Source organism: Sciurus carolinensis, chromosome 17 (genome assembly GCF_902686445.1).
Source record: "Sciurus carolinensis chromosome 17, mSciCar1.2, whole genome shotgun sequence".
Taxonomy (NCBI): Eukaryota; Metazoa; Chordata; class Mammalia; order Rodentia; family Sciuridae; genus Sciurus; species Sciurus carolinensis.
The window spans coordinates 30285934-30300940 of NC_062229.1; the positions used below are offsets into that span (position 1 = coordinate 30285934).

At 54.0% G+C, this 15007-nt stretch overlaps 2 protein-coding genes across 3 annotated transcripts; both read left to right on the plus strand.

The window, feature by feature from the left end:
* The first annotated feature begins 3760 nt into the window (after window positions 1-3760).
* Window positions 3761-10618, plus strand: Xirp1 (xin actin binding repeat containing 1). 2 transcript variants are annotated; one of them, XM_047530329.1, is made up of 3 exons: window positions 3761-3919; window positions 6690-10053; window positions 10481-10618. In XM_047530329.1, the coding sequence occupies exons 2-3, from the start codon at window positions 6694-6696 to the stop codon at window positions 10487-10489; spliced, it is 3369 nt and encodes a 1122-aa protein (XP_047386285.1). In that variant the 5' UTR covers window positions 3761-3919; window positions 6690-6693; the 3' UTR covers window positions 10490-10618. The 2 variants fall into 2 exon arrangements, with proteins under 2 accessions (XP_047386285.1, XP_047386286.1); XM_047530330.1 differs by having other exon boundaries at window positions 3762-3919; window positions 6693-10053.
* On the plus strand, window positions 10062-12905 carry LOC124967888 (xin actin-binding repeat-containing protein 1-like). Its single transcript, XM_047530335.1, has one exon. It carries the CDS (start codon window positions 10327-10329, stop codon window positions 12211-12213), a length of 1887 nt encoding a protein of 628 aa, XP_047386291.1. The 5' UTR covers window positions 10062-10326; the 3' UTR covers window positions 12214-12905.
* The last annotated feature ends 2102 nt before the right edge of the window (window positions 12906-15007 follow it).

The following is a 15007-nucleotide window of genomic DNA, read 5'->3' on the forward strand; positions in this document are numbered from 1 at the left end:
AGATCACACAGGGAAGCATCGAGGTACAAAGAGCTGAAAGACATTCAGAGGTCAAATAAATAGTAAGAGACAGACTGGCAATTTGATCCCGGGCCGTCTGACATCATATCCCACTCTCAAAAGCCATCCTCTGCTGCCTCTCATGAAGTAGCCACCAAGCTGCCCACCTTAGAGCCAATCCCAGAGCAGAAAATCCCTTCTCTGGATTCAGATGGTTTTCCAATACCAAGAGGCTGAGCAGACCCACCCCCAAAGGCCCAGATCAGCCCTCACCTGGCCTGCCAAGCAATTCCCTCAGCCAGAGGGAAGCCAGGACTGCCAGCCAGTGCCTTGAAGGGCACTCGTCTTTGGACTAAGAGGACACACGGGCATCTGAGACCTGGACAGGCCACGTGTGGCTGAGGTCCAGGGAAAAACTTACCTTTCTCATTTAATGAGTTCAGCATGTGCCAAACACTGTTCTAAATGCATATCACATATCTATATCTGCAACACACACACACACAGGGTACTCATTTATTTACTTATTTAGGATTAAAAAAAACTTGCCAAGGTCACACAGCTTGTAGGTGTCACAAGTACGATTCAGACCCAAGCAGTCTGGCTCCTAATCTTCTTGGATCAGTGACCAGCTACTCACTCTGAGCTCCTCCTTAGACTGAAGGGAGTCTCAGGCAGGAACCTCTGCCCAGTCCCCAACTTTGACAGATCCCCTCTTGAAGGGAAGGACGGGCAGGAAAAGGATCCTGGAGACCGAGAAACAGTAGGCTCCAGAGGACGGATTTAATAGCCGTAAAATAGCCTCCCCTCCCCGCACCTCTCTGCCTTTGGATCAAGATCACGTAATCTGCATAGTCATTCAACCTCAGCATATGTATGTATTCCCAGCCTCATTCCCAAAGTGATTGGAGAGGACTTCAGAAGACAGATGCAATGTATCTCTCCCTTAATCAAGATGCCTGAAGTTGCAGGCAAATGGATGAAACTGGAGAATATCATGCTAAGTGAGATAAGCCAATCTCAAAAAAACCAAAGGACGAATGATATCGCTAATAAGTGGATGATGACACATAATGGGGGGTGGGAGGGGTTAGTGTTAGGGTTAGAGTGAGGGTTAGGGAGGGGGGCAAGAATGGAGGAAGGAAGGACTGTATAGAGGGAAAAGAGGGGTGGGGGGGGTGGCGGGGAGGGAAAAAATAACAAAATGAATCAAACAACATTGCCCTATGTAAATTTATGATTACACAAATGGTATGCCTTTACGCCATGTACAAACAGAGAAACATCATGTATCCCATTTGTTTACAATAAAAAAAAAAAAAAAAAAAAGATGCCTGAAGAATCCCAAGCAAGCACAGAGAGCCGGGCCTCATAGGCGACCTCGCCTGTGCCTGATTTATAGACACAAGTGAAACTTCACTATTTCACGTGAGCTCGCTCTTTTTTTTTTTTTTTTTTTTTTTTTAAGACAGGTTCTTGCTAAGTCACCCGGGCTGTCCTCAAACTTCCAATTCTCCTGCCTCGGCCTCGTAAGTAACTGGGAATGAAGGTGTACACCACTTGTCCCGGCTTTAAGACTGAAACTCCCTTGTCTTGGGAAACTCCTCAAAAACAGACAACTGGGAGAGTTGTTCACCCTCATTACACCGATGCAAGCCCCAAATTCTTCTTATTTGTAGAAGTCTAGAAATTTGACTTGGAGATTCTTAGCCACCAAGCCAAAGAGGGAAATACCTTATGTTATAAAATGTTTCGTGTCTGTAATAGCACTATCCAAGTCGAAATTTCTGCAATGATAGAAATGCATTGCATGGTTCAATATGGTACTTTCTAACCACAAATCTCAATGGAACACCTAAAATATGATCAGTGTGTGTGCATGTGTGTGTGTGTGGTTCTGGAGATTCAAACCTGGGTCATATGCCTGCAATGCTCTACCACTGAGCCACGACCCCAATCCCTATTTTATTTTATTTCATTTTAACATATTTAAATTTCAATAGCTCCACATGGCTCGTGGTGACTGCAAAGAGCCTCTTTCTTAATATTAAGGCCTAAGGAACTTCTTCCATCAGTTATTACCCTTGAATAGACTATAAAGGGAGCTTCCCTGGGTGTTTTTCTTTCCTCATGTCTATAAAAGCAGGCCCTTCTCAGAATGTGTGTACTCAGCTATGCACTGAGTACTCTCAAAAACCCTTTGCATGCAGACCACAATGGTGAATACCTGTAATCCCACTGACTTAGGAGGCTGAGGCAGGAGGATCACAAGTTTGAGGCCAGTCTCAGGGACCTTAATGAGACCCTCAACCACTTAGAGAGACTCTGACTCAAAATTAAAAAAAGGACTGCAGGGGGTGTTGCTCAGTGGCAAAGCAGCCCTGGTTTCAATCCCTAGTACCAAAACAAACAAAAAAGCCACTTTCATATGTTAATTCTTATTCAGTTCTCAAAATTACCCCAGAACATAGGCAGTTTCACTATCCCCAGGGAGAAAGCTCCTTCTAGGGCACTGTGACAGGTCTTCCCCAGCCTGAAAGCGGGGGACATCACATTTCCCTGTGCCCTGGGAGACAGAAGCCTGGAAGGCAGAAGGATAGAAAAGAACAGGGGAAGGGAGAAGGGGCTCCAGATGCCCCCACTCTCACCCCCCAGGCCGACAGCGCCTGACTAATGTTGACTCCATGGAAAAAGCGAGCAATGTCTGGCATCACCCTCTGGCCCCAGAGGGCCCTTGGGGTGTCAGAAGGAAAACCGCATCTGCTAGGTAACAAAATGCACCAGGCCAGCACACCCTTAGACATGGAGCCAGCCGAGCCTCCCACCTGAGACACAACCCTCCTTCATATTTGCTGTGGATAGTACCCTGAGGTCCCTCCACACTGACCCTGGTGCAGAATCCTTAAGCCTGCCAGGTCCCTGGGGCTCCCGGCTGCCAAGAGAGGCAGGTGTGATGCCCCCCACCCCCATCCTGTCAGTGACTGGGAAGCTGATGACGCCAGGGTCAGAAATAACCCCACAGTCAGCTCCCACATGGCACCCCCGCCCTCCCCGCCATTCCCAGGAAGTCTGGGCCCTGAGTCAGAGGAAAGGGTCCAGAAGTAGACAAGGACCCTGATGATCGGGTATGGAAGCCACAGAACTCTTCCGTGGGATTCTTTGAAAAATCAGGCCTAGCAAAGAGCTGAGGCCTGGTCAGGCAGATGTTTCCCCCAATCTGCTTCAATCAAGGCCCTGGGGCATGAGAAGGAACGGAGAAGAGAGGGGAAAGCTTTGGGGAAACCAGGGAGAAGAAGAGCTGGGTCTTATTCTCAGAAGTGTCCTGCCTGGGGACAGTGAGGCCCAGCCCTGCCCGTGGTGAGCCTCCGGTCTCCTGGCACGGTGGTTCACAGGAAGTCAGAGACCAGTCCAGCACAGAGAGAGGAGGATCAGATAACGAGGGAGTGGGACCACCCCAGTGTCAAATGCCCCTCCTTATTCATCCCCTCAAAATAGTCTGGACACCCCCACCCCACGCCACGGTTGAGTCACTGACTATGCCCAGTTCTCAGAGCAGACTTGGGATGAATGGAGCTCTCCCCACTCCCTCTGCTGCCCCTCCCCAGCCCCAAGAGACATGTAACTGATTCCCCAGGATGACAGAGGGACTTCCACAAGCCCTAAAAATAGCAGCACCACTTAATACTCTGAACATAGCCTCCCTCGCCCGCCCCCTCTCCGGCCCACCCCCTAACCAGAAAGATAAAGGCAGCTGCCGGGGCTGGCAGAGAACAGAGACCCAGAGGCAGGCAGTGAGAAGGTAGCTGACCAAGTCGCAGAACAGAACCAACCCCACACGAGAATCTCAGGCAGGACGACAGACCCATAGGCCATACCTGCTACTGACCCCGAGTACCCCACCAGCCAAGCAGGACCCTCGGTGAGTACCCTGCCCTCTCACCTTCCATAGAACACCTGGTTCTTGAGGCTGGGGCCCTCTGCACCCTGTGGGATGGGGGCATCAGGGGTGGCACCGAGGAGAGAAGGAAGTTGAGTGGTAAGCACAGGTGCAGGTGAGTGGAAGAGTCTCAGACAAAGAATCCACCAAGAGGGTAACGCAGATTCATAGGAGCCCCACAGGAGCACTCAGAATGGCTACCACAGACCTAGGTCAGCCAAGGGGACAGGCTTTTGCCAATCTGGCATAATGCAGAAAGAATTTTGGTTTTTACAATACAGGTATGGAGCTCCTCAGGTTTCGGGGTTTCCTCCCAGGGAAGCCAATGGAAGTCCCAGAGTCTGGAGGAGAAAGGGACAGAAGAGAGCTGGGAAGGAGCCGGGCAGGGTAGGGATAGTAGGTAGGCCAGAAATGTAGCCTAGGACAGGCCCCATGCCCAGCTGTTGTGGGTGAAAGTCTTGGCATATCTGGTACCAGCAATATCTCCCTAGGCCTGGCTTGAGTTCAGCTCCCCACATATGGCGTCATCGAACCCGGGTGGGAGGCCTGTACCCCAGGCCCTCATCTTGTCATGTAGGAAAGTCCTCAGATCAGATATGGTAGGGGTCAGGGCAAGGAGACCAAATCTGAGTCATAGAGCAGCCTGAATGGGCCAAGGAGGAGATGGGGAAAGGGTGGGTCATCCTGAGTGGCTGACCCAGACCCAGGAGGCCAGGCTCTGGGGCAGCTCTTGGGGCTCCCGCTACCCTAAGCCTGGTCCCAGTTCTGAATTCTGCCCCAGGCGTCTCAGGCCCACCCAGGGTGGAGGTGGGCAGACCCGGAGTCCCGAAGGTTATTTCAGACTTTACCACTGCTTCCATGAGTCTCCCTGGACAGCTCCTTTCCCCTCTTTGGGCCCCAATTTCCACCCTCTGAACCTCTGCATTAGTGGTCAGATTCAGTGACCTCTGAGGATTAGCTCTGACATCTCTGGACTCTGTGCTAGCAGCCTGTGACCCTAGCAGGGATTCTGGAGATTCCTGGGAGTGGGGGTGGGGTGGAATTGGTGGCCTGTATATGACATCTGCTCATCTGACATCTGGTGGTGACAGGCTAGAGCAGAGGTGGGGACAGGCACGAATTTGTCTTTGGCAGAAAATCCTCATCACAGCTCAGAGACTGAAGGAAACTTTGCAGAGAATCGAGGAGACCCAGGCCACAGGTTTCAGACCTCAGTGCCTCAGGGTTCTGATGCCTTGGGTGGGCAGGCCAGGCGTGGGTGAGGTGGGTCAAGCAGGCCTCAGTGTTCCTGCTCCTCCTTCTGAGGTAGCCATAGGAAGAAGTCCTGTCTCCCACCTGCTGCCAGTGTCTCTGACCTACTCACACCCTAACGCCCCTATGGCCAGGGGGAGGTCTCCTGACTCCAGCACCTGGTTGACCTGCAGGCCAGGGTCCTGACCCCAGCTCAGGAGGCAGGAGGGAGGGTCCTCTGGAAACCAAGGGTAGTGTAGGAGATGATGTGGGTCCCAGGCACTCAGGATCCCCACTGAGTACTGAGTACAGGGCTGCTGTTCCAACGCCAGGACCTCAGCTATATTTAGCACCAAGTGTGGAGCAGAGTAGTGGGTCAGGGGCAGCAGAAGGGGGTACATGCTTCTCATTCTTTTCCTACTGGGCTCTGGGGACTGTCAAAACACCTGTCACGAGACAGATAAGACATACATGAGACAGACCAGAAGGGTGTGAGGGGTGGGGATAGAGTGGGCAAAGGTCACACCTCGGTAGAAATTGATTGACATGAAGAGGGCAGAAGAGGAGCCAACTTTGGGGCTGGAATGATCATGAGGACCTTCAGGGGTAGGTCTTAGCCTGAGACCCTGCACCCGGCAGCCCTGAAGCTGTGTGTGCTTACACATGATTACGAAGGGTTCTCCATGAGCAAGGGGCAGGGTTGTTTCTGCAGAAAGGACCCTGATCCCCCAGTCTTCCCTCCCTGGAGATATCACCTTCACATTCTCCTAGGGATCCTGCTGAGGAATAGAGGGGGTACTATGACCAATAAGAAAGCTTCACATCCCCTAACCTCTTATTTCTTGGGAGCCAGGCCCAAAATGGGGTCTAGGGACATCCATGCCGGCACTGCCTGCCACTTATTCACCAAGATCTGACTCTGGGCCTTAGTTTCCTTATCTTTAATTATAAAGGACTGGGCTTCATTTCCCTGGACTTGGGAAAGTTTGGCAGTGAGAGCCTAGAAGTAAAGGTTGAGCAGGTTCTAATCAAAGTGCTCAGCGCGCCCTCTGGTGTTCTCTTACAAATTTCCTCTCCATGAGAAACCAGTCACCAGTTTAGGGACTTAACCTCTTGAGACTCCTCGGTCAAGATTTCCCCAGGTCACTCACTCGGAAGTCTAACAGGGAAAACTGGTTTGGAAACAGGAAAGCAAGGACAGGCATGTCCATTTTTTCCACTGGAGATGTGGGCATCCTTTGTGGGGCCAAAACAAAGACCCACAAACCCCCTAGCAGGTCAGGTGATGCAGGGAATCAGGAACTAACCTTGATGGATGGATCCACATGTCCTAAGTTGATGACTTTTCACACACCAATCAGGCCAAGTGAGCTCTGAGCTAGCCCAACCTAGAGAGGGAGGGAGTCTCTAAGGAAAAGTCACTCAGCCCCTGGGCCTTACGCCCTGCCATTTATCCCAGCAACTAAACCCCACCCCAAGTGAATCCCCCAACCACATCATCATCTCTGCCCCTTCTCCTCAGAAGAATGGCCAACGCCCAGACTCAGGTGGCCCCCACACCAACCATCCCAATGGCGACTGCAGAGGACCTGTCCCTCCCTCCACCCCCAGTCCTGGAGGATCTGCCACCACCGCCGCCCAAGGAGTCCTTCTCTAAGTTCCACCAGCAGCGGCAAGCTGGCGAGCTCCGCCGCCTCTACAGGCACATCCACCCTGAGCTCCGCAAAAACTTGGCTGAGGCCGTGGCTGAGGACCTGGCCGAGGTCCTGAGCTCTGAGGAGCCCACAGAGGGTGACGTCCAGTGCATGCGCTGGATCTTTGAGAATTGGCGGCTGGATGCCATTGGTGATCATGAGAAACCAGCTGCCAAAGAGCCCGTGCCAGGCGGTGATGTCCAGGCCACTTCCCGAAAGTTTGAGGAAGGAACCTTTGCCAACAGCACAGACCGGGAGCCAGCGGGACCCCGTCCATCGGGAGGAGATGTTCGTGCAGCCCGGTGGCTGTTTGAGACAAAGCCACTGGATGAGCTTGGGGGCCAGGTGGAGGCAACAGAGCCTACCACGAGGGAGCCTGCAGCCAGTGGAGATGTGCAGGGAACTAGGATGCTCTTTGAGACACGGCCACTGGACCGCCTGGGCTCCCGCCCCTCCATCCAAGAGCAGAGCCCCTTGGAACTGCGCTCTGAGATCCAGGAGCTGAAGGGCGATGTGAAGAAAACAGTGAAGCTGTTCCAAACAGAGCCACTGTGTGCCATCCAGGATGCAGAAGGTGCCATCCATGAGGTCAAGGCCGCGTGTCGGGAGGAGATCCAAAGCAACGCAGTGCGGTCTGCCCGCTGGCTCTTTGAGACACGACCTCTGGATGCTTTCAACCAAGACCCCAGCCAGGTGAGGGTGATCCGGGGGATCTCCCTAGAGGAGGGGGCCCGGCCTGACGTCAGTGCAACACGTTGGATCTTTGAGACGCAGCCCCTGGATGCCATCCGGGAGATCTTGGTGGATGAGAAAGACTTCCAGCCATCCCCGGACCTTATTCCTCCTGGTCCAGATGTTCAGCAACAGCGGCATCTGTTTGAGACCCGAGCCCTGGACACTCTGAAGGGAGACGAGGAGGCTGGAGCTGAGGCTCCACCTAAGGAAGAAGTGGTCCCTGGCAACGTCCGCTCCACTCTGTGGTTATTTGAGACAAAACCCCTGGACTCTCTCAGAGACAACGTCCAAGTGGGTCACTTGCAGCGGGTGGGACACCAGGAGGGTGAAGGACTCATGTGTGATGGCTCCTCAGCACTACCTCTGTCTCAGGGTGTGCCCCAAAGAGACGGGGTGAAGGGGGATGTGAAGACCTTCAAGAACCTTTTTGAGACCCTTCCCCTCGACAGTATTGGGCAGGGTGAGCCTCCGACCCCAGAGAGTGCAAATGGATCAGAAGCAACTGCTAGACAGCCCCAGGGTGTGGGATCCCCAGTATATGCCATGCAGGACAGCAAGGGCCATCTTCATGCCCTGACCTCTGTCAGTAGAGAGCAGGTAGTTGGAGGTGATGTGAAGGGCTATAGATGGATGTTTGAGACCCAGCCCCTCGATCAGCTGGGTCGAAATCCCAGTACCATCGATGTGGTACGGGGCATCACTCGGCAGGAAGTGGTGGCTGGGGATGTTGGCACTGCTCTATGGCTCTTTGAGACTCAGCCCCTGGAGATGATCCACCAGCGGGAACAGCAGGAACGACAGGAAGAGGACAGAAAGAATCAAGAAGGCCCCAAGTCTGAGAATCCCCCAAAGGGCGATGTGCAGACCATCCGGTGGTTATTTGAGACTTGCCCAATGAGTGAGTTGGCAGAGAAGCAGGGGTCAGAGGTCACAGATCCCACAACCAAGGCTGAGGCCCGGTCCTGCACCTGGATGTTCAAGCCCCCACCCCTGGACCAGGCAGAGGGCTCCAGGGAGCAGCACCTGCAGGTCAGTCAGGTTCAGACTGGGGAAAGACAGACAGCTGGACATGTCTTTGAGACCGAACCTCTGCAGGCCTCTGCAGGCCGCCCCTGTGGAAGAGGGCCTGTGCGGTATTGCAGCCGGGTAGAGATCCCTTCAGGGCAGGTGTCTCGTCAGAAGGAGGTTTTCCAGGCCCTGGAGTCAGGCAAGAGAGAAGATCAGGGGGCCAAGATAACCCCTGCACCCATCCCTGAAGGTTCTGTACACAAGTTCACCTGGCTCTTTGAGAACTGCCCCATGGGCTCCCTGGCAGCCGAGAGCATCCGAGGGGGCAACCTCCAGGAAGAGCAGCCAGAGACACCTTCAGAAAATGGAATGCTGGAGAAGCAAGAGTCTGCAGCCGAGCTGACCCTGCAGACTCTGCATGCCACACCGGGCGTCCTGCACCATGGAGGCATCCTCATGGAGACCCGAGGGCCAGGGGAGCTCTGCCTTGCTAAGTACATGCTCCCAAGCCCAGGGCAGGGTCATCCTCACATACGGAAGGAGGAGCTGGTGTCTGGGGAGCTTCCCAGGATTGTCCGCCAAGTGTTACGCCGACCAGACATTGACCAACAGGGACTACTGGTACAGCAGGACCCAAATGGCCAACTTCAGCTCCATCCACTGAGGCTGCCAGCTCCAGGCAACAGTGGGAATGTTGAAGACCTGGATCCCCAGCTCCAGCAACTGCTGGCTTGTAGCCTTGGGGCCTCTGTGATGAGGACTGGGCTGGTGATGCAGGAGACAGAGCAGGGTCTCGTCTCTCTGACTGCCTACACCCTCCAGCCCCAGCTAACCAGCAGGGCCCCCGAGAGGAGAAGTGTGCAGTTGCTGGCCAGCTGCATAGACAAAGGAGACCTGAGTGGCCTGCACAGCCTGCGGTGGGAGCCACCGGCTGACCCAAGTCCGGTGCCAGTCAGCGAGGGGGCCCAGAAGCGTCCCCCGACTGAGAACATCATCCATGTTCCACCACTGGACCCCAGCATGGGGGCGGGGCATCCCAGAGGTATAGGAGTCATGCCCTGCCCGCCTAAGGCCATTGGAAAGGCAAGCCCTCCGGCCGGAGACACTGCAGCCCCAACCCCATTGCAGGAGGCAAAAAAGCAGGAAGACAGCCATCACACTGGGAAGAAAGGGGCGGCAGCCTTAGGAGGAGCCACGGCTACCCCACCAGGGCCTGGAACCCCAGACCTCCAGGCAGCCATGCAGAGTTTGCGGATGGCAACAGCGGAGGCCCAGAGCCTGCACCAGCAAGTTCTGAACAAGAAAAAACAGGGCCCCACCCCTGCAGCCACTGCCACGCCCGTCCAAGATGGTCTCCTGAAAGCACCGGCCAGTGTCACTGGGGCTACCCAGAGCAACATCAGGCCTATGGCCGGAGGTGACTCCAGGATCCCCGCAACCCCCAGAAAGGTCAGTGGGGAAGAGAAAGCACTACCTAGAGGGCTGTCTGAGGGGTGGGTGACGATTCAGGATGGCGTCTACACTGCTCACCCTGTGAGGACTTTTGAACCACCCAGGGGTGTCCAGCCTTCTGAGAAGGAACCCCAACCAAGGGACAGGGAGACTGTCCTCTCAGCCCAAGCTCCCAGGCCACTCCAGGGAGGCCCAGGTCAGAGACCCTGGCCAGGGCAGGAGGAGCCTAGAGGCCACACACAGAGGACTTGGGACCCTCCAGGGAAGGTGATGGCCCAAGTCTGCCCAGGGGGCCTCCAAGCTGCAGAGACCACCCTGAAGACTGCCCCTTTAGCCCACAACACTCTGCTCTCTGGGGTCCAAGCTGCAGGTGCCAACCTGCACTCCCATAATGCCTCTGTTCCTCCTCCTCCTACTCTCTCAGCTGCTGTGACAGGACGTGACTTCTCAGCCCAAGCCCGCCATGATGAGGACGCCAACCAGCAGACCTCCAATCCCTTGCAGGACCCCCTTCACACCCACAGCAGCCCTGCTGGTCAGAAAACTTCTGGGGGGTCACAGACAAAGGCCCCAAAGCTGGAGCCCACCATACCTCCAAGGAAGAAACCCCCGGTGCCTCCCAAACCTGCACACCTAGCCCAGATCCACCCTCCTCAGAGGCTGCCCAAGCCTTCAGCTCTACCTCCCACCTTCTCCTTGGAGAAGAGACAACAAAAACACAAACCAGGTGAGACAGAAGCAGCCATTCCTCAGCAGGCCAAAATTCCCACTACCTCAGACCAGGGCTGCATGCGTCAGGCTGTACGCTCCAGTGGACAGAGCCATCCCAGCCCCCAAAATGGCCTCAGCACTGTGGCCTCCAAGGGTCCGGCTGCTGGCAGCAATGCCGAGAGCCCTGAGCCCCAGAAGCTCAATGCTCTCAACAATGACTGCACCTCACCACAGCAGGACTCCAGTCCCCCAGGAGAACAGCCCATGGAATGTTCCAAGCAAGGGGCTCTTGAGAACCCTGACATTCTGCAGGGAAGCCAGCAAGAGCTCCAGGGCCTCCTGAGCCAGGTACAAGCCCTGGAGAAGGAAGCAGCAAGCAGTGTGGACAAGCGTGCCCTGTGGAGGCTCTTTGAGGCTATGCCCCAGCTTGGAGGGGCTGCCTCCCAGGCTCCTGCTGCTCCCTGCAAGCCCGAGGCCTCGGTGGAGCAGGCCTTTGGGGAACTGACCCGGGTCAGCACAGAGGTTGCCCGACTGAAGGAACAGACCCTGGCCAGGCTGCTGGACATTGAAGAGGCTGTACACAAAGCCCTTAGCTCTATGTCTAGCCTCCAGCCTGAGACTAACACTAGGAACCATTCCCAAGGATCCCACAAGGACCACAGTGCCCAAAAGATCAGTGTTGTAGCCAGCAGTAGAGCCAGGCCCAGTTATTTAGACCAGGAGGTCAAACAGCCAACTGAAGTCAAGAGCCAAGCCAAGGTTGAATGTCATACTGAGGACCAGGGTCAAGCCAATATCAGAAATCACGCAGAGGCTAGAGGTCAGGCCACTTCAACTGCTTCTCCCACTAGAAGGCTGGAGACATTGAGAGAAGATTCAGGCCTCCCTCGAGTCGTACCTTCCAGAAGAGATTCACCCTCCTCCCCAACCTTCATCTCCATCCAGTCAGCCACAAGGAAGCTTCCAGAGGCTTCCAGCCCTAAGGGCAGCCATGATGTCTCAGGGAAAAGCACACACTTGGCTCAAGACATAGGCCAGGTCCTGCTCCACCAGGAAGGTGTCCAGGACATGGCTGGGAAACAGGAAGTGGTCACACAGAGCTCTGAGCAGCCCAAGTCTACCCCTACCTCAGAACACCCACTACCCACAGAGCGGCAAAAGAGTGTCCTTGAGTTGCAGACTGTGCCAGGTGGCTCCCAGTGCTATGGAGCCACAAGAACCGTGACTGAACAGTACGAGGAGGTAGACCAGTTTGGTAACACAGTCCTCACATCCTCCACCGTAGTCACTGAGCAGGCAGAACCACTCAGGTGTCCCCACCTTGGGGTCCATGCCTCCCCCTTGCTGAGGCAGTTCCTGCACAGCCCAGATGGGTTCAACAGTGGCGTAGCAGAAGCTGAGATGGTGTGGGTGCCCTGTGGCCACTCCCAGCCAGCTGCCCATTGAGCACCTTCACCTCCCACCCATCACTGGGGTGCCTCCCTCCAGGGCCCCAGGCATAAGGTAGGTGCTTCCCTCCTGAACACGTAGGGCAAGGACCAAGAAGAAAGGGCAACTTCTTAGGATTGTTGAGGACTGTTTCTCTTTTGTCAGTTCCATCAATATTCCAACTTCTTGCAAAAAAAAAAAAAAAAAAAAAAAAGGAAAGAAAGATCGAGAAGAGGCCCACCACGTAACAGAGGCATGGGGTGAGGCCCGCCGACCCCGCTTATAGAAGATATGACATGTACGCACGCTGCTCACACAGACCTGGCCCAAGCTTGACATGTGTGCATCTGCACATCACTGCCTACAGAGTTGAAGCCCCCAGGAGTGTCCCTCCATCCTCAGCCTGAATTTCTTTTATTGGAATTCTGAATGTTCTTAGCCTTCTGCTTTTTAATCCCTGGAGAAACCTAACTGACCACAGTACTGGTCTCTGTTAGGAATTGGTCCAAGAGATCCAAAAGGGCCTGGCCTCAGTCCCTCCATCACCACCTTCATCATTCATCTGGTCATTCTGGTGACCCAAAGGTCACATGAAAAGAATTAGCACTCAACAGTGCCCCTAAGAGCCAAATTCACTGTCTTTCTCTCTCCCCCTTCTGCCCACTGTCCCTGAAAGGTACAGTCTGAATAAACCGAAATTTGATTCTGTACTCAGTGTGTGTCTGACTGTTTGTGTGCATCTGTGTGAACACAGACTCCAGATGCCCAGTTTTTCTAGCAACAGCTGCTTTGAAGGCTCTGCCCTCTCCCCTTTTCTTGCCCCCAACACACACATTTGCCCCCTCTACCTCTGGCCTCCCTCCTGGATGTTCTTGGATATTGTGGTGGAGGGGTGTCTTATAATACTGCTCCGAAGTGGGAGAGCAGCCCCGTCAGGTACAGGAAGGTAGGAAGACCTCACACTAGGAGAATTTCCATGCCCAAGTTGGCTGGGCCACTGCCTTTTTGTGACAGTGTGCCAAGCAGGTGGAAGGGGGTGCTCAGATTCTGACCTGGAAAACTGGAATGATTTGGTGAAGGGCCTTTTCACTCTTTGAAAAAGCACTGAGCACCTTCCATATGCCAGGCCTGTTCTGGGTAGTAGGAACACAGAAGCAGGGTCAATAGGGTCCTCCTCTCAGGAAGTTGACTTTTGAGAATGAGGAGATGGACAGACAAGAAAAGTCAGATCAGGAATAGAGTGCTGTGCCTGACCTTGCTGCCTTCCCATCTGGAGAAGCAGTCTTAATACATGGTGATGTGACGATGACAAGAGATTTCCTTAGAGTGAGTGGCCAATGCAGACTTCTTAAGGAAAAGCATCTTATTTCAGATCTGCATACAAAGAGCCAGCTAGTGAAAACCAGAGGGGAAAGCATGCTAGACAGAGAGAAGAGAACTTGCTAAGACCCAGAGGTGGAATAAGTTTAGTCCCTGGATTTTCTGGATCCTCTTCCACAGAAAGGGGTGTTAGAAACTAGGGTTGCTCCTCATAAACTTAAGCAAGAACTTACACATACTGTGCTTCAGTTGAATATGCAGGTTCCCACCTTACCCCACAGTCCAGGGCTCAACCCTCTATAACTGTTACTGGCCTCTCAGTAAGGGTTCGGCTGAAATGGGTGGGATTCCTTGAGGCAACAGAACTCTGATCTGGAAGGAACCCATCCCCTGTGAGAGACTGACGTATAAGGAACAATCAAAATATCAAATCTACCCATCTGGCCCTGGTATCCGCATATTGCTGAGTCCCTTTACCACTTCTCCCTCCCCTGCCTTTCATAGGATCTCACTTGGTTACAGAATCCAGCAGCTCAACGAATGAGTGTTTTCCTTAGTGTTCTAATCTGTATAATGGGTGCAATTATAGCATGGTGAGGAGTAAGAGAATTAATAGGTGTAAAGTACACGAAGCTATGCCTGACATCTGGAGCTCAAAGACATTCAATTTTAGTGTGTTGTAATTACTTTTTAATAGTCTCCTTTCTCACCTCCAGGGGGAGTTCCTTGCCTTGTTCATCTTGGTATCTCTAAAGTTCATGACAGGTTCCTTAGAAGGCACTCCATACACGTCAAATAAATGAATGCCTAAGTGAAAGAAATGATTTGGGTACATCTGCAGATCCATCCCACTAACATTTATTAGCACTTCATGCCAGGTTCTACTCAGTGCTAAATAGAGTGGTGAACAAGACAGAATTTATCCTTGACCTCATGGAACTTTGGTTTAAAGAGAGAGGACAATATATAATCAAATTAGACAGACTGGTAGGAAAGAAATACTGTGAACAAAAAACAAGATCAGCCTGCAGGGGAACGGGTGGTAGCTATTTTCACTTGGGTGGTCTGGACGGCGTCTCTTCAGAGGTCATCTGAATGACAGAGGAGCCAGTCTGATTGGCCGGACGTGGCGGCCGGGCAGGAAGAGTGAGGAGAGGTAGATGGTGGATGACAGCTCAGCGGGGCCGCAGGCGAGCAGGAGCCGCTCAGTGCGGCCTCGCCCAGGCCCCAGCACACCTGCTTCCACACCTGCCGCGCAGGCTGAGGCTCCGCCTCTCTTCCCGCCCCGGAACGGGGCCGGCTGAGAGCGTCTGGGTCGGAGGCGGAGTACGCCGTGTCCAGACCCCGCCCCCGGAGCCCGGGAGGCTTGTTTCCACCGGCCGTCGCCATGGTGACGATGACGTCGCGGGGCCCGCAGAGTTCGGAACGTTCCGGCGGCGGCGGCGGCGGCGGCGGTTGCCAGGAAACGCCGGCAGGCTCACAGCCAGGGGCT